The 19,920-nt window shown below is 39.8% G+C and overlaps 1 protein-coding gene across 1 annotated transcript; it reads right to left on the bottom strand.

Moving 5' to 3' along the window:
* Positions 1-4,701: 4,701 nt before the first annotated feature.
* Positions 4,702-19,231, bottom strand: retreg2 (reticulophagy regulator family member 2). The gene is made up of 9 exons (XM_006636828.3): positions 18,937-19,231; positions 17,460-17,563; positions 14,258-14,288; positions 13,425-13,554; positions 11,924-12,008; positions 11,658-11,795; positions 10,926-11,014; positions 10,641-10,776; positions 4,702-9,442 (listed from the first exon to the last, which is right to left on the bottom strand). Exons 1-9 carry the CDS (start codon positions 19,200-19,202, stop codon positions 8,787-8,789), a joined length of 1,635 nt encoding a protein of 544 aa, XP_006636891.2. The 5' UTR covers positions 19,203-19,231; the 3' UTR covers positions 4,702-8,786.
* Positions 19,232-19,920: the final 689 nt, after the last annotated feature.

Here is a 19,920-nt window from a genome sequence, read left to right as displayed (position 1 = left end):
ATTTGGTTCTTCATTCTGTCAGAAAATAATGAAGCTTAGCATGGACAATTACCTTTGTTATGCCTTAAACATACAGGAAGATACCAGGGTAACAGCTCAGGATGAGAGAGACATTAGGTTAGAAATTCAAGTTGACAGGTACATGTACAAAACGCAGAGAGTGTTCCAGATAAAGAGAGAGCTTCAGCTGGGATTAAGGACTGAAATGTGTGACCTCAGCTTTCATGTTACCTGCTAAGGAACTTGTAAATAAATTCAGTTTTGCCATTAGTATCACTTTCAGTCTTTTCCCAAGATGCTAATGAATGTTTTCTGCTACAAGGTCAAAAGTATTGGTAATCTGAAAAAGTACACAATTTATTCTGAAACTTTATCTTTCTTGACAGCAATATCTAAGGCATATCAGCCAGATTCAACAGGAAACTGCGGATCAAAGTTTTGGAATAATGGTGTTAACTTGTGAAACTACCAGGGTACTAGCAGGAACCTAAACTAGCAGGTTTGCTGCTGGAAGGTAGCCGAAATCGAGGTCTTCAGCTTAAACTTTCTTTAGTTTAGTATTCTAAATACTGAAAGGTTCCAATGAAGATTCCAGTTGTGACACAGTAAACTTTAAATTCTCTCAATTTGTTCATTTATACCTGCTTTTGAACACAACAAGACTTCATTTTTAGTTTTCCCAAATGCAGTTCTAAAAGCGTTTTTGAGTAGGACCAAGTTTAACTATAAAACACTGTTATTTTGGCTATATACTGTACAGTGTATTATAAATAACTGTACATTTCACATTCCCTTTTTATAAAAACATCAATTTGGTAATCACTACAATTTATCATCAAGAAAAAAGAAGGTGGAACTGACATTCAGATATAAAATGCAGGAATATCATAGCTTTTGGCACACTGAAAAAAGAAAGTTAATTCATACCAAAATAGTAAAATAAACCGAAATATCAATACCTTTATATACTTCTTGATTTCTCTGTTTAAGGGTTTTAAAAACCTGAAGCCTTTCTTTTGACATTGTTACCAATTTTCATCATTTCAAATTTGTCATATACAGTATTTGCATCACTAAGATGGTGACTTGTTCTGACATGACTACCACATTACTTACAGTCTGATTCTGCTTAGAGCCTTGACGTGTTTATAACATAAGCTACGTTTTTAGCACATGTATACCATATTCTATTACATGCAGTATTTAACGTACACACAGGTGTCTGTTCTCAAATCGTGTTATGTTTAACAAGTCTTCGTATTAATGTCCCAGTTCTAAAATTTTAAACCAAATGAATATGAAAAAGAACATAATCAATTTCAGAATCATTATTTCCATATTTAAAATTCAAATGAGAAATAGATTACAGCACAAATGCATTTGCTGTGACGTCTTCGCCACAATGGGCGTTCAGATAATAAAATGTTTCGTCTGCTGCCACCTGATGGACCGTATTGGTACTACACGACTAACTTGCAGATTGAGCGCTATCACTTCTTTTTTTAAAATTAAATTGACCACATTACTGTACAGTACATGTGACTTCAAATACATGAATTTATTAGAGGAGTGCTGTCTAACTGCCCTTGAATTTTAATTCCTAATTTCAAACTATCGTCTGCCGACTCTGAAATACACGCACTTTTGAGGCGGTAATTTATACAATTAAATTTGTTTATATTCTATTAATGTACAATTACATACTGTAAAAGGTCAACGTAAGAACAAATTCGAGTCGTAGTCATCAACTTATGTCAACTTTCAGAAATAGTGATTTTATATTATATTCTGCTGAGCTTGCCTCTCTTTTCCAGTGTGCGACAACACCCGTCTAATTGAACTTCAACTTACAAATTGTAAGTAAAGTACAAATGCCGATCACTTCTTTTCTTTTATATAAGGAATCAGAAATAAGTACCGGAAACAAATCCATTATAAGTTATTAAGCGTCAAAAGATACATCATTCACCCATGTTTATCCGAAATGAAGCATGCGCACATTCGATATTGATTAAATATTTTTGACCTCGTTTTGATGAACTGATCACTCATGCTTAACGTGAAAAACTCGGACATATACTGTAAGTGGTAAACTGCAGAACATCAAGAAAAAAAGCAACTCAACACGCCGTGGCTAAGAAGGCTGTCAGCACAGTCGCTCGCTATCTCGAGTGTTCACAACCACGAATCTCTAACCTGTTACCTTTGCAGCCAAAACCACGTCTCCTCGGTAAGATCGATGGGTTGGTCCAAGTCTAATCGTTTGATCATGATTTTGTCCCTCTGTGTCCCTCTAAAATTTGCTTTAGGGTCTTAAAAGGTCACATGTGTTTTGTAACTGGTATCAACCCCACACCAATTTGTGCGTTTCAGAACTGCCCCCATTCAGGTGTGTTGCTGGAAATGTATCCAATTGGACCCCTGCAGAAGGAAAAAGAAAGGTTTTTGTGAAAAATAAACTTCATTTCACCTCTTTCAGGTCAGCATACACTAACCACTTAAGAGCTGTTCAATCAGAAATTAAGGTAAGAAAGTGAGGTAGCAAGGGTTAGGGTGCTGGACTAGAAGGTTACTGGTTCAAATCCCAAATGAGACACAGCTGTTGTCCCCTTGAGCAGGGTGTGGCACCTGAATGGTTATGATAAAATACAAGCTGTAAAAATGGATACAAACATATGCTGATTTGGATAAAAGCATCAGCCAAATAATGCTTTATAAATTATTATAAATTAAAGTGGGTGGCTCTGTGGCTAAGGATCTGCGCCTCTGTTCAATTAAAGGCATCAATCAGCTCTGGTGTTTTAGAGCTCAGTTGGAACAGAAAACAGCTGACGTAAGCAATTATCTACAGAAGCTCATTTTTTTGTGATTGAAGGCAACTTGACTTCACAGTGGTGCTTTGAATACTGTATGTCCTGGGACCTCACCAGTCACCCTTCCTACAGGCTCAATCTGACGTTACAGCATTCCGGAAGCACGACACAAGACCTCAAGCTGCTCCTTCACTTTGTGAATGGGAGAGACCCTATATCACCCATGACTGCAGTTCAGTATCCACCCGGGTGAGGCAATGACATGCATTTTGCAATAGCAGTCCCACTACACAGGAGATCAGGTGGAGTAACAATGGAACTAAAGGGGAACTTTAAGGGAGGCAGATTGTGTAGAAGTTATATTGCTTCTGATGATGGCTATTTGCTCGTGACTTTCACAGGACGCCCCCTGAAGATGACTATTTCTGAAGTTGTTGCAGTTATACCCTTTCTTTTGATGCTCAGAAACAACTTGCGTTAACAACAGGCATTATCTATAAAAAGGCGTGAAGGTAAATATGTGGACATCTGGATGTTCGCACTACTAATGCACTTTGTAATGACCTCAGAATTGCATGGATCCTGAGGGTGAGTTCCTTGACTGGTTTATTGTTTGTTTTATGCTCATTCTTTTCTTTTTTGCTGTTGTAGGTTCAGTTTCATTGATACAAGATATCTGTACTATCGCCTACCATCAATATTTTGTATTGCATTTTCAGGGCCTTTTTTAAAAGCGATGTGTAAGAAGTGGAAGTGCACTAAGCAGAAACACAGAAAGTGAGATTCATGCAGGAGGAAAAACTACAAATAAACAGTGAAATGAAATTCGGAAGTAGAATACAATACTATTGGAACTTACTCAGATAGGCACAGGATGATTACCAAAAGTTTAGATACCTAAAAACAGTACCTTAAGTACCATTTTAGGCTTTCATAAAATAATGTACTGGACCCTAATTACTTCATTTTGTCCAAATGCATCATGGTTAGGTATGAATAAGACACGAAGAAATCTAAAATGTCAAGTATACTCAAATGTACCACTACAAAAAGGCATGTTATTTCTGTGTATAGGAGAACTGCCTAATAATACAACTACCCTATTGCCTTTTTCCAATGGCTCAAGGAAAGTAGACGTTTTCTAGATGAAAATGTTTAAATTATGAATCCAGTAAATAGTGCTTTGAAACTTGCCCCATCTTCCATTTTCAAATAATGAAACAGGTTCGTTACAGATCTATATTTATATTAAGCATGCTACTGTACATTAATATATTATATTATTATATTTATTAATATGATGTTAATCACTGGCACAAATGTGTGCTGGTAAAATGTCATATTTACAACCACAAAGCAGCACGCCTGATTCAGTTCATGATTTTCTTATCATGTATGGAAGTACCGAATTTTGGTTCCTTTTTACATACAGTATGAAACACAAGCAGCAATTACATTTACAAAGGTATAACTGTTTACAAAGTATCAATACGATCAAACAGACTGAATACAAAACATCTTTGTGATATTACTGAACGTGCAAAGGTCTGTAGTAGTTTCATGGTTTCACTCACAGCTGACATGATTTAGCAGAGAACTTGTTACAAGGAACGTTTAGAAATTAGGAAGGTATAATCGGAGCTGTCCACGTAAGTTAGCACAAATTTGTTTTAAACAAAATACACTACATCTAAAAAAAAAAGGATACTTGCCCAAACTGACATTGTCTCAGAACAGCATCTTCATTAAAAAAATAATCTGCTATTATCAACTGCTCATAACAGTGCAGTGTACTTTCTTAATTGCCTTGGCAAATAATCATCACCATTAATGACCCAGATCTATTTACGTCTCTACTAAAAATGATGATGCTGTTGGAAAAACTGAATTTAGTAAAAGAAAAGGCAATGGAAGAATGAGTTTAATAAAAAAAAAACATTTCACTGCGGAGTACAGTACGTTATTACTTTAATTCTCATCTGTTATTGTGTTACAATTGTAAGACTGTTTACAAGACTATACAACGGAGGCAAAACATTCATCTTTCCCCAGATTACTTCATGATGATCATTACAGCAACAATTCCTTGATGCATGCTCAGAGCCCGTTTCTTACATACTATGCATTACTAAAATACTATATACTGTATAACTGGAGCTATATATTGGACTACAGGTTCTGGAGAAGGCGTAAAAGTCACCTTTAAAACATCAATTTGTAAAGATCTAAAACCCAATTGAGTTTCCTTGTGCTAAAAAACACAAATGACACATCACACAGGTGACCTACAAGACCTTCATGGCTTCCCAGGACCCTATAAGATCCTGACGTATGATGAGATATTCTTCTTTCAGGCATATAAATTGATTTTTTTTTAGCCAATGTGTGAAACTGTCAAAACTGTACATCAGCTTACATAGAATGTGAACAATGCCCAGACAATTAAATCAGAAATCACTCTGAAAAACTGAGATCTTTTAATTGCAGATAACAACCAATGGGTACTTGTAGCAAGCCTTCTGGCAAGATGGAAACAATATCATTACAAAAGGTCTGCAGGTAAAGAACATTAATGTACTAACACTTAGAAAGCTTCAAAAGGGTGATTTACTACCACTGTGTCTTTATAACAAGTAGTGATGTAGAGGCAATTCTTCCTGGCTGCACTGCTCTGCCTTTTACGTTTGCAATAGAAGCACTATAGGTCGTGTACAAAGTAATTTTTACAGGTTTTTGAATATTAAATTAAAGTGATTTAATAACGACTACTGGCAAACCTTTTCAAACATTGAATTCATACAACTTTTCCAGATTCCCACAAGACAAGGTCCATTCCATGCGTCAAATGTTAGGAAAGAAGTTCTGTCCCCTCCACTGGAGTCCTCCTGACCATGATTAATCAACAGGGCTATCTGAAGAGAAATTTTAAAAAGAGGCTATGTGAGCGCTCTTGAAATGAGAAGATACAAAGGAAACTGAGGAATCTAAGAAAAAAAAAGTCCGATCTCTATCAAGGAACCGGTATACACCACACAAGTAGGAAAAAGAACTGGAAGGACTAAAACTATGCTTGCAATAAAAACTCCCACTCCTTTAGTTTAATCCGTAATACTACTGTAAGTAACCGATTTTTGGTTTGCCAAAATACTATGCAAGGCTGCATATATAGTCACAATAACTATTTTCATTTAGAAAACATAAAAAATTGCCATGCTCCTTTCAGCCAAACTCAAATTCTTACAAACATCGCAGATTTTAAAATTGACACTTCGCAAATCACAATTCAATCAATAATTTGAACAGAAAAAAATCTGCAATACCCTGCTATATTTTGGATTTTCCCTTTTTCTAAACTCTTAAGATTTGACAGGATCAAGTTGTTTTCATTTACAACAGGTATCGTGGCAGATTATACTTAATTCACTTTAGTCTCTATGCTGGGGCCACTGAAATAAAAGCACAACCAGTCAGAAGAAGAGCAGGTAGCACCTTCCTGATAACTTCGTATTTGGATTAATTTAATTTAACTTTGGTTTGAAAAATAAGAGTATAATCTACAAAAGGTTACAAACGAGAGGAGGCCATTTGGCAATAGCTAGTCATCCATGGATCTCAGGGTACTGGATTCAACAAGATGATTGGGTAGCGAGCTTGTTGCATCCTCCTACACCCCTTTGCGTACATATGTACCTCCTGTTCTCACTTTTGAATGGGCTTCCACGTAGTTAATGGATGGGGATGATACCCGGACTTACTAAAAACGTTACAAAGCAGTGTTTTTGATCACAAAGCATGCGTTTCATCTTCAAGCTCAAAGTAAAATGCTTACTTTTTTAAAAGATAACATCCACAATCGTATAAGAATATGGGAAGAATGAAACATACAGGCAACAGCATTCCTAGAAGCCTCAACCCTTCTACCTCTCTTACAAAACAATTGATAAAAATGAAGCCTGATTGAATCATTCAGATTAAACAAACTGTTCAGTGGAAGTAAAAACACAAGGATCCTAAGGTTTTGCAGACTAAGCTTCTACTCCCTCCAGACTTCACACTTAATTTGTTTCTTTAGCTGATGCACAACTAACTACACATACTCAGACCACATTTTAAAGTGCCATCTCTATTGTGGTGTCACACTTTTGTTCCAAAGCTGAATAGTCATTTTGGAATGCTCAAGTAGCTCTGTTCTTCAACTCTGGCCCAAGATAACAGATCAGCAAGCTTTATAGTACTGTAAAAAATGGATAAACAGATGGAACCTAGAAGACTGTGGCTCTCAAGGGCAGAAACTGAGGAACACCACTTTCAGTCAATAACTAAAATTTATGTAGGCTGAATATATATAAAAATCTGATCATTTAGATTTGTAATCTTTATCCATTGTAGTGCAAAGCCGAACAGATAACTTAGAGTTTTTTAAATGAGGGAGTTTAAAGAACAGGAGAAATAAGTAATAGTTAATAGTATGAATGTGCCTGTATTAATATTGAATCCATAACAGGATTCAATATATTTACTTTGGTTTGTAAACCAATATCAATGGATAAGTCTCTTTTTACTATAGTGGTGAAAAGACTAGAAGGAGACTTGAAAAATGTCACCATTTTAAGTAATAAATGTCCCTTTCCAAAAATGTCATAATTCAAGTTCTCCTAAGATCAGAGAGCATCTACACACAAAACTATTGAGCTTCTGAACGCCCGGCATGGCCTTTTCAAAATGTTAAACATTTAATGGTGTGATTTTCATCACAACGGGGGAGAAGACATCTCAGATTACCCAAGAGTTCTCAAAGTACTCCTGTCCCAAGATACATTGTCTGTTGTGCACCAACGCAGAATCAGCTGAAGCTGAAAGATCACTTCCTTACACAAGGACAAAGGTAGCTTGTTCCCATGTATCCCTATTATGGTTTGAGGTAAAGTCATGCAAAAAAAAAAAACAGACATATTTCACAAAACACAATTCAAGATGACACCTACAGAAAATGCCCACCTTTTGAGGAATGGGTCTAGAGTCTCGTGCATGTTGCAGACAATTTCAATTGGGTCAGCAAAAACAATATTGATGCTTACCATTACAAAACCACAGGAACCCCGATTCCTAATATTTCTTTATCTGCGTACACAGATAGAATACCAATATGTTCATGCCTATGGCCAAACGATGAGGCAGTCTGTACTCAGGCAGGCAAGATTTACTTATCCTTCCCAGAACAAACATCACTTCCTTATACCATCCTGAAAGTCACCAACATGATTTCACAAGGAAATGGTGTACTCGTGTATGTCATTGCGCTCATCACTAAACTAAGGTATATACAAGTGATGGAAATATATGTATGTTATTTTTAATAAGTTACATTTTTGTATTTCCAAATCCATAAAGCAACTTGATTCAGTTTCCATAATGTAAAGACCTGTTCTGTAAAATGACAGCCATACTGTCAATTAATGTTTCAATAGAAGACTAAAAATGTTAACAAGCTGCTTACTCCAGAAATGCCATTTTGTGTCTCTGTACATGGCATGTATACATGTATGAATTCAGGTATATGTACAATTTATTATTCATCATCGGGTTACTAAAGATTACAGATAACCTTACCGTTATGTTTACATAAAACTAGTCCACTGTCAACATATCTGTCAGGCATGACAGAAAACACAGCCTTAATCAAACTTTGTTTAAAACGTTTGTGAAAACCAAATCATTTCACAGCACACTGCCAACATCATTTTCTCAGTAACCTACCACCTAATATACTATAAATCATGGTCCGGTCAAATCAAATTCTTTGCGATGGTAAAAGTTTCAGCTACGATGACCACGCTCTCTCGATTACATTTGTAAGTAGGACTGAATTAAATTTCTTGTGAATGTGGCTACATTTCACTGAGCAAAACCCTGGTACGTAATTATATGCTTATATTTAGAAACAGGAGAAGCATCTTCGAATTGGCGATAAAGCTAGGAGTCTTCCGTCTGCGGGCAGGAAGAGGGTGTCTCTGTAGGCTGCGCCACTGTCAGTTCCTGCTCTTCTTCCCTCAGCTCTGAGCTCAGGCCCAGCTCCGCGTCCATCTGATCCAGTTCTCTTTGGTCCAGCAGCTCGAAATCTTCCTCCTCCAGGCCCCCAGGTGCCGTCGCCTCATGGGCAGGGCTTTCAGTCTCCTCTTTCAGGTCAGTCTCAGTCAGGGGCGTCTGGGGCTCCGGAGGGAGGAATTCGGCTATAGAGGGGCCCTCGCTGGCCTCGCTGGAGCGCAGGAGGGCGGACAGAGTGTTCTGTACCACAGTGGAAATGGCCGTGCTGACAATCTCCTCGCTCAGGGCCTCAAGGGAGAGCCCCTGGCCCTGAGCCTCCTCTCCAGTCCCTGGTGGCCTCCCGTGCCCGTTGAAGTGCGTGTTAACGAAATGCAGAGGGGACGCCAGGCTCTGGATCAGGAAACCTGCGGGGCTCTGCTCCCCGGGCCCCGGAGGGGCTGCCAGGGCGGTCTCGAGCTGCTGGCCCACGCAGCCTCGGGGGGACCCCTGCTCGATCGAGGTGTACTCGTCCACTGAGGGGAACTCTGGCAAGTCTTTGGAAAAGGTTTCCTCTGGCTCACTGTTCATGCTCTGCTGGTCCAAGTCTGCAAAAACATAAAACAAGGGGAAGATAACCACAGACGCATATATAAAATGTATGCATCCCTTTACACATTTTCTACCTCTCTGCACATCTTCAGAGATGCTATCAGAGCAGGCGGCACAGTGGCACAATGGGTAGCATTGCTTCCTCACAGCACTGAGGCCCTGTATGCAATTCCTGAGGTGCTATCTACATGGAGTTTGCATGTTCTCCCTGCATTCCTCCAGGTATTCCAGTTTCCTCTCACAGTCCAAAGACATGCTGGCAGGTTAATTGGCTTCTGGGAAAATTGGTGCTGGTGTGCATGTGTGTGCCCTGCGATGGACTGGCATGCAATCCAGGGCGTACCCTGACTTGTACCCGTTCCTACTGGAGCAGGCTCTGGCTCATCCGTGACCATGTATTAGACAGAGAAAATGGGGGTCAATTGGGTCCTAGTGAAATATAAAGAAAACCAAAGTTTTCATAAACAAGTCATCTTATATCCACTGTCCCTTTGTGAAAAAGTTAACACCCCCTTAGATTCAGTAGCTGCAAACAGACGCTTCCTGTAATTGGTGACCAGTCCCTCAGATCACTGTGTGGGAATTTTGGCCCATTCCTCCATGATGAACCGTTTGAACTTAGTGACATTTGTACGTTTTCTAGCAGGAACTGTTTGTTTCAGGTCCTGCCACAACATTTCTGTGAGGTTTATGTCTGCACTTGGACTTGGCCATTACAAAATGTTGAATTTCTTCGTAAGGTCTCAATTTTTTAATAAATTAATCTTTTTGAAATTTTTGTCTTTCAAATCACCCTTGAAGTTGAAGGTAAAATGACAGGCTCTCAAAAGGTATTCACAAATTCCACAGGCGAACTTACAGTTACAGTACCTCGTTATTTAAGGCATTATTAAAGTGAAACGTGTAATAAAAACTGTGTCTCTACAAACCAAAAGATTCTTAGTAAGACACAAACATTAGAGAATGAAAGAATCAGAATTTTGGAATTGTAGTCCTTGTGCAAGAACCTGTGACTAAAAACCATCCAACCTGCTGAATCACACCCGTCATTCCAGTGACATTGTCATTCAGTCTGTGAATGCTATACGATCTTCAAGATCCCAGACATATGAATTCACTTACAGTACCTACCCTTTGTGAAATCACTACACAAGTGCAGGATGTTTTTTTTTCTGAGAAGCAAAACGGGTTTACCTTCTGACACATCAGTGAGCTGTGGTGTTGTTGCCCTGGAGACAGAGAATCCACCGCTCTCCAGAATTGAGGCCTCTTCGTCAGACAGCTCCGAGTCTGTGATGGCCAAGGCGAGAGCAGCCGTCTTCACGTCCACCTGGCAGAGACATTGACAGCACTCCAGCCCTTTATTTCCGCAGTACATAAATAAGCCACTGGCCAGTCTGATACAGACACAGGCCTGCGAATCCTGAAGTGTGGCACACAGGACCTACTTATTTGCAGACCCATGGGAAGAGTACTTACAGTTGGAGAGAAACAGGAAAGCTCCTCCTCACTTTCACTCTCGGTCTCTGCCAGCGCCTCTTCACTTCCTTCTGGCTCCTTTTTCATTTCTACACAAGATGTTAACTCTTATAAGACCACAGCTCTTAAATGCAAGATATGTTTTTCATATCCTTACATCCACTACCAGAGACTTGCACCCTCTCCTTATTTACTGTATTACTTTAAAAAAAAGCATTTCACCAACACAGAATAAAGACACCCACTAATTAGCTGTTTGAGCCATTCTAGGATTCCTGAGCTGCTGACTAAGGGGGCAAGAGGAGACCTAAAACTGCTTAATACAGATGCAGATTGGAAATATATATTTACCATTTACTCACACTGAATTGGTACGAAAGCCTGCAAAGCTCAGTCATTTTTAGAAAATTTGACATTTAACAGTTTTGTAGCTTTTGCTTGTTGATACGTTTTGATGGCCCAAAATAGTGAAGAATTAGAGGAATCCAAAAGGGAAAAGTTGTTTGGCTTTTCTCAGTCCCTATACACTGTTTACAATGATCCTAAGTCAAACAATGGCCCGTGCCTTTGATGCAAAATAGTTACAAAGTCTGTCAATGTAAATATTAAACTAGGATAAAATTGGATCAACAATTCAATAAAACAGGCCCTTCATTAAATCTATTAATGACTGTTTATTTTGGCTCTGTCTTTTGTCAGCTGCCCTGCTGCTTTTCTTTAAAAGTGACTTACTTTTCTTCTCATGCTTGCGGTGCTGCGTGCCTCCCTTCATGCTGTAGTCGAGTTTCATCAGGATGGGCTCTAGCCCAGTGTACATCTTCTGAATCAGCTCATGGTATACCACCAGTGGCCAGAGCAGTACACTCAGCACTGCGGAACACACCAGAGAAACAGAAATAAAAAAACTGTCCTGATCTTGTTTTGAGACCTCCCATAAGATGACCAATTTAAAAAGTGGGATTAACGTCAGAGAGTGATCTGCACTCATATTTACTTACATATAATATACGAGATCATTATTCCTGGGATGTAATGTCCAACAACAGCCAAAATTGAGCATCCTGCACACATCATCGCACAGAACTGAAAGAACATAATAAAGAACACAATACTTAATTCTGAATAAGACCACTTACACCTAATACAAGTATTCCTTGTATTTACACAGTAGCTATCATTCTGAAGGCCGAGAGCTTCACAAATTGAATGGGAATCGATTCATATGAATGTGATGAAGCGAGAAAACCATCAAGGTCAGCTATTGGTAAAATAAAGGTGGGTTCGAATAAGTGGAAATTAGCCAGGACATGGGGGTTAACACACCTAGTCTTCATGAAAAGAGCACATTTAAGGCAAGAGTATATGTATTGTATGATCTTTAACAACCACCAGTACAGAAGGTGTCAGTTTAACACCAGATTTGATGGTCAGCATTTTCCTATTGCATAGTGATCGCACCACATTGAAGCGTTAGTCAAGAAGAGCACCACCTGCTGGTCCACTTGCACCACTTCCAGCTGCAACATGATTTTCCTTGAGGTGATCTTCCATCCACCCATGCTTGAGTAAACCAGAACAAATATAATGTATAAAACAGAAGAATAAGTTCCAAAAATAGGGGTTTTGGCTCTTAAAGATAAAAAAAGAGATCACTTTCATCCGTGTAGAAATATGAATAATTTCTGCAGTGGAATGCCATGTTTAGAGATGGTTAGAGAGGGTAAAAGACAGATAATAAGCATTATATTTACATGTATTTAAAATAATGTATAATATGGATAGCACAGTGGTGCAGTGGTTCACTTTCCTGCCTCATAGCGCTGGGGTTCTGGGTTCTATTCTAGACCTTGGCCGCCATCTGTGTTGGTTTGTATGTTCTACCTGTGCTCTTGAGGGGTTTCCTTTGGGTGCACCAGTCTTCTACCATAGTCCAAAGACATACCGGTAGGTTAACTGGCTCCTGGGAAAATAGACCCTAGGTGTGAGTGAGTGCATGTCTGTGATTGTGTCTGTGTGTCTGCCCTGAGATGGACTGGGCGTCCCATCCAGGGTGTAGCCTGCCTCACGTCTGCTGCTTGCTGCATACAGTAGGTTCCGGCTCCCCTGTGACCCTGAACTATATACTGTATAACATACTGTATATTAAAATCTACAAAATATTGTGTTGAACTCTTTTACATTAAGGAAAATGTTAAAGCAATGATAAAGGAGTAAACATAAGGTATTACTGCTTTGGAACAAATTCTGTTATACCCTGGATGGATTCTGGTTGAATGAAAACAATCTTCACTACAAACAGATTAAGAGTACAGACAAAATCTTAAATCCCATACATTAGAACATATCAAAACAAGTAGAACTAGGCATTTCAAAGTTTAAACTATGTATTCTGGAAATGTAGTGCTTGTTCTCCAGCAATCACTTTAGATAAAAATCTATTTAGATGAAGACCCGATCCACTTGATCATGCAATCATGTTAATCACGAGAGATATATTACCTTGCCATGATTGAGCCGTTTGTACTGCAGCATTTCTTGAATGTAGAGGCTGCAGGTCAGGTAGCTCTCAGCCAGATGGTGACTAAGCTCTGGAACACTTAGGAGCCGGGGATGCACTGCTATATTTTCTCTGAAGATACAGAAACAGTCCAGTCCCATTTCAAAAGTACTCCAATTGAGAATTTTTTTCCCCAGCAGAGAACACCAAACACACAAAAATAGACAAAAAAATGGATGCAATGTATGCTACAATAATGGGGCAAGGCTTGGAAAAATGTGTCAAATATTTTAATAGCTTCTAGCTTTGTTTTCAGATGTCACTCAATGGTTCAAACATTTAGCTAGAGGCCTTATGACCAAGGAGTGTTTCAGTAGGAGAAAGATTAGATAGGAGGCCAAGACATGTCAATACATTTCTACTAACAATTTCTAAAAGTATTAGTATTAGGAGCAAATTGTTGAAGTTTATTAGTTGTTTTTTCTTTGTACAAAGAAGTCCTATTTTTCTGTAACTGTTTTTGTCATTTACAACATGCAATATAAATAGTGCTTTGTTTCATTTTAAGTACCCAGATTTCTTTAGTTAAAATTAATTTACAAACTGAGAAGTCCTACTCAAAAGAAAAACCCGACAAATTGAAAATGCAAACACTCGCTCATCTCAATGATGGTTTCCAGATTTGTTCAAACAATTTGTCAAAACATGAAAACCACTGTCGCTGCCAGACTACACACCATTTACAGGCCTACTCAGCCTTCAAAAAGGTAACATTAAGTGCTTCAAGACATTCTGAAGAGAACGTGGCGAACATGTTTTTTGGTTGAGTACATACGTGTCACTTCCGGAGGCTTCTGGGTACCGAACTGCAGCCCAAGCAGGAGAAGCAAAAGAAAAATATTAAATGTTAAATGTTATATTAGAAGGACATCTATAGATAGAAGGATACTTCACTAATACTTTTTTAAAAAAAAAGCTCTACAGTAATATTATTAGCGATGACTAATTTTAGGGTCATGGTGCCTTACTGCATGTACGTACCAATACTGTTGATAAGGAGATTTGGGAGCTACAGTTCCCATGACATGGTGCAAGTTTTACCTCAGTATTATATCTGACCAGAAAACACAGCAAATGTTCAAAAGACTACTGAGGTGAAATAAGGTATTAGTCACTTCAAAAAGTAACATGCACAGCTCTTTCGCCTGCGTATACATCCAAACTGGGTATACTGGTATCTTTCTGCATTTTTGTTCTTGTATTTTTACCCTACTTGACATTCCTATTAAATCACCTCAGCACCTGCATCCAATTACTCGCTGATCAGGTAATGTTGAAACAATTGATTAATCAAAGAGATGTCAAAAACCTTTCAATTCCAAAATGTTATTTCTGAATTTTCTAAAGATTAACACAGACTGATATACTTGTTTTTTTATGTCAGTGCCACAAACAACAAAATTGCATCTTGTGTAGAATTTGTATTTGTCTTTTATTATTCAAGCCAACGGTCACTGCTGTGTTTTGGCACAAGTATGTTTAAATCAGACTCATTTCCATCAATTTTAATATTTTACATTTCATTACATGTACAACTTCATAATTGATGAGGATCTCTCTTCTGTTGTTCAAGGACTGATAGCAGATGTTCCCCAGTATCACAGAATGATTTGATAGCAGGTACAGCATTGGAAACTGAATCTTTGCGACAGGATAGTTACAAAAGAACATTCAAACAAAGAAAAAAAAACTTGATCACAAATCAATTAAACCCATTATTTAATAAAGTAACTTTGAACTCGCTGAACTGAAGAAGGCCGAAATATATTCGGCACCATAAACCAGGTTTTGAAAATCATTTTGAAGCCCAGTTATTTTTGCCTCTTTTGAAAACCACGATGTCTGTGTCTGCTGAAAATAACATATTGCATGGTATCTAGCCACTTGATATGCAGGATAATGTAAATGTTAAAGTTAATGAACTCATCTCAATACACATGAGACAAAACAGTGCTTTAAACTTAATCAAGTCACTTACACCTATAAAAAAAAGAAATATTGAGCAGTTTAGCCTTCTACTTTGATTTCTGCCAGATGTCATTTTTGGAACAATTAAGTAGAAGCATATTCAGATCATGGGAAATTGTCAAGAGAGGAGAAATTTAATAACCGTGTCAGTGCCATGTTTCATTAATACACTTTTACAGCATCACCTGGAAAGCTGCTACACACAGAGTGAGCCCTGCACCACACATTTTGCTGCTTAATATGAAACAGCTGCCACCACCACTAAATACTGGTTAACAAAAGGCAAGAGTAACTTCAAATAACTAGCCACACTGAGATGGGCAGCTGAAAGCCCAACAGCAAAAAAGAACTGGGTCAGGTCAAATCGGTCAGCAGGACCTATTTCCATCACACAAAATGACACGATTCATTTATTGCTTCTTCTTGGGGTACAGCTTTTTCAAAACCAAACAGCTCGCTTAACACACAATTAATGTGCTGGAACAAAAATAACAAATCAGCTCACGTTGTATCTAAAAATACAGTTTAAGCTCCTCGTATGGCTGACTCATCCTGTTCAAGGCAGATAATTGATCAGGGGAGATCAATGAAGGGCGGATAAGCAGCAGACAATATAATTCAGCAGCTCATAACTAGGGTGGTGTACTGTATCAAGGCTTGGTATTGAAAGTTGAAGTACCATCCTGAACCTCCAGAGGGCCATATTAGCACTTAGGTACCACGGACCAAAAGCCAGAGAAAAATACTCCAATCCCAAATGGAAGCCAATCCAACATTTAAGCATTGTACTTTTTTTCCCCACTTTATCACAAAGTCAGCAAAGGGCTCTTTCCTAAATAAGAATTCAGCAGAATTTCTGTAGACTCAATAAATCTGAACTTTATTTGGGGGGCAGTTGTTAAATTTTTTTAGGGTTCACTATCACTGTCACAACGCAACAAAAAATATTTTTGTACATGAGGATATATAAAACCATATTCTGGTCAATAGCTACAGCTAAGGTTTAGAGAGCCAGCAGCCATATCACCCTGCAGCTCCCAGCTGTCAGCCCACTGAAGCTCAGCAGGTGTGAGCCTGGTCAGTACCTGGATGGGAGACCTCCTGGGAAAAACTAAGGTTGCTGCTGGAAGAGGTGTTAGTGGGGCCAGCAGGGGGCGCTCACTGCTCACTGGGTCCTAATGCCCCAGTTTAGTGACAGGACACTATGCTTTAAACAGGCGCCGTCCTTCAGATGAGACATAAAACCGAGGTCCTGACCCTCTGTAGTAATAAAAAATCCCAGGGTGTTTCTCGAAAAGAGTAGGGGTGTAACCCCAGTGTCCTGGCCAAATATGGCCTCCTAATAATCCCCATCTATGAACTGGCTTCAATACTCTGCACTCCTCCCCACTGATAGCTGGTGTGTGGTGAGCGTTCTGGCCCACTATTGCTGCCGTCGCATCATCCAGGTGGGGCTGCACATTGGTGGTGGTGGAGGGGAGTCCCCATTATCTGTAAAGCGCTTTGAGTGGAGTGTCCAGAAAAGTGCTATATAAGTGTTAGTAATTATTATTATTAGAGATGTATAGGTATCATAGACACTCTATCATTGATGATAGAATCCCTTGAAATACCGGGTTTGAGTAAAAAGTTTTATTTCTTGTCCATCAGGAACAGTTTCAATATAAACACAAAATACAACCAGCCCGTTATAATTCAGGCTTTCATTCACTTTCCATCCCTAACCATCCTCCTACGAGCTCCTCACATTTTTTCTCAACTACACAACTTCACACACAAACAGAAGAGCACCACACAAACGTCTCACATTCCAGTCCGACACTGTGTCCCACCCATTAGTTAAGAGCTGCTTCTGGAATGTTTATTACCACAAATTACATATACGGATCCCGGTCATTAAGGAATCAAGAGTGCTCCAACAGTGTGTAAAACTACCTCTCTGTGCACGCTGAAAGCAGGTAGGGTTCTGACCCTTCCCTGCTCTGAGACGCTTGACTGTCCCAGTTTACCTGTGATGGCAGGCAGTTTGTCTTTCCACCTCTCCAGCAACACCAGCCCCAGCAGAGACAGGCTCAGCAGGAACAGGGGTCTCAGGGTCGTGGAGGACAGAAGCCTGTACAGAGGGAAGAACAAAAAATAAAGGAAAGCTGACAAATGACATCCTTTCACCAAATAATAGGTTATCATGACAATGTGCGGATGCATGCTGTTTCGAAGAATCAGTTACACGATCCAGAGGACTCAAAAACAAGACAAAAAAATCTCCAAACAAACCTTCCTGTCTGTACCAGGAAAACCGCATGCAAGTCGACGAAAAAGCCTCCCCCCCCTCAGAAAAGAGCTCTCTTTCCGGATGCCTAATTAATTGATTAGAAACACGCTGCTGAAACGACACAGCTGGGGGTCAGGAAGCACTGGCTGGCTCACGCGAGCAATTAACCTCAAATTCAATTATGAAGCTAGGTAATTAACGACAGCCGGACGGGACTGTCATGACACTGTGGACATCTGCAACTATCCTACCCGAGATCAGCGTTTTCTTGGTATGGAGACACAAATCCCCCAATGAAGTTAGATGATTAAGGTGCACAGCCCTCCCAATATTTTGAGTTTCTTTTGGTTGGAAAACTTCTCGATTGGCATACAGCTGCCTACAAGCAAACCAACCCCTTGTACACGGTAACATGTTTCTCTACCACAAACCCCATACAGGCATCGATGTCAGCAAGTTAAAAAAACAACAATTAACTTGTAGTGTCAATAAGAGAGAGTGACAGCAAAGACATTACTGTCTCCGAGTCTCTTTCCACCCACAAACTTGCACCGCAAATAAAACCAAGCGGTTCATAAAAATGCCACCCAAACAGCTTCTAGACGAAGCAAAGATGCATTGAAATGTGCACAGGAATTTTTAAACTCAACTATTTCAATCTAATTTTAGTCAAGCAAACTCGCCAGTGTGTGTGTGAACACTTCTGTCCTGTTAAGCTGCGATAAAAACTGAGGCGACTGTCATAAACACTATTTTCATTCTCTCAGACTCGCAGCTGACCATACATTCACGGACCAGACTTTTTTCAGTAAATGCGCTGCAGTTTTCTTTCTAAAATGTCCGGGCGGCGTGTTTTAGACAGGAAGGCCAATGGACATTTCTGCTGTCAAGTTGCAAGACATTTTTTTTTTTTAAACCCAGGTTCTCTCTCACAGTACGGTTTGCCGACAAACGCAGGCACGACCTTCCCGACTAAAAAAAAAACAAAACAAAACAAAACAAAAAGAAGACGGGCTCTGAACTCCACCGTTTCTGCCTTTAAAAGTGGTGTTTATCACAACCGAGCAACGACCACCCGGCTTGTGCGTTTGTGCGCAGTGCCGTTACTCGCAGTCTTACATGGCGTGACTAACAGGACGGGTTTAAAACGCGCATAACGGTGTCAGTGGCTTTCAAGAAAGGGCCGGTAGCCTTTAAAGGATGAGATGTTTTACCAGAACACGCCATTCAGCGTGCAGGCGACGACGATGCTGTGCAGTGGCCTCTCCCACACCAGCAGCCTCTGCACCCAGAGCACGGCGAGCTCGTACTGCGCCAGCAATCCCTGCAGACGTTCGCGGAGCCGCCGCAGCTCCGGGCTGCCGTCCCCGGCCGCCCGCTCGGCCTCCCCGGCCGGGAACAGGGCCTCCAAGGCGTCCGTCGAGGAGGACATGAAGGGATCCCGACCCACCGCGGCTCCTACCTCCTCCCCGCTCGCCATCTTCCAATGTTGTTGTTATGGTGCTGGAGATCACGGGGTCGGGAGGAGGGGACGTTAACCCCTGTCATGTGACCCCTCTTAAAGGTCCCTTGCGTGGCTTCATTACTGACACCTGCTGGACAGGGGTGACAGTGCTTTAAAAGGTTTCAATATTTTATTTCTCTTTCAAGAAAGAAAACTTTTGACTTGGGATTCTATCATCACAACAATTACAAAGTAATCGTTTTATGACACCTATCCATCTCTAATAATAATTAATAATAATTACTTACACCTATATATATATGTACACTCCTTCAAATCCAGACTCAAAACCTTCTTCTTCAGAAAAGCCTTTACTTAACTGGTTCCATTCTTCACCCCTCTGCTCTTCTTAGTACCACCATCCACGGTCTCCTCTATTGTTATTGTTGTAATTGTAATTGTGTCTCATCTTGTGAAATCTTCTTATTTATTGTTGTAGTCTTCTTATTTATTGTTATTGTCATCCTGTAAAGCGCTTTGGGAAGCCGCCTTTAAAGGTGTTATATAAAATAAAATGTATTATTATTATTATATTATATAGCGCTTTTCTGGACACTCCACGCAAAGCGCTTTACAGGTAATGGGGACTCCCCTCCACCACCACCAGTGTGCAGCCCCACCTGGATGATGTGACAGCAGCCATAGTGCGTCAGTCCACTCACCCACACACCAGCTATCAGTGGGGAGGAGAGCA

Source organism: Lepisosteus oculatus, chromosome 12 (genome assembly GCF_040954835.1).
Source record: "Lepisosteus oculatus isolate fLepOcu1 chromosome 12, fLepOcu1.hap2, whole genome shotgun sequence".
Lineage (NCBI taxonomy): Eukaryota > Metazoa > Chordata > Actinopteri > Semionotiformes > Lepisosteidae > Lepisosteus > Lepisosteus oculatus.
Note: the sequence above shows the minus strand (reverse complement) of the source record. Positions and strands in the feature narration are given on the sequence as shown.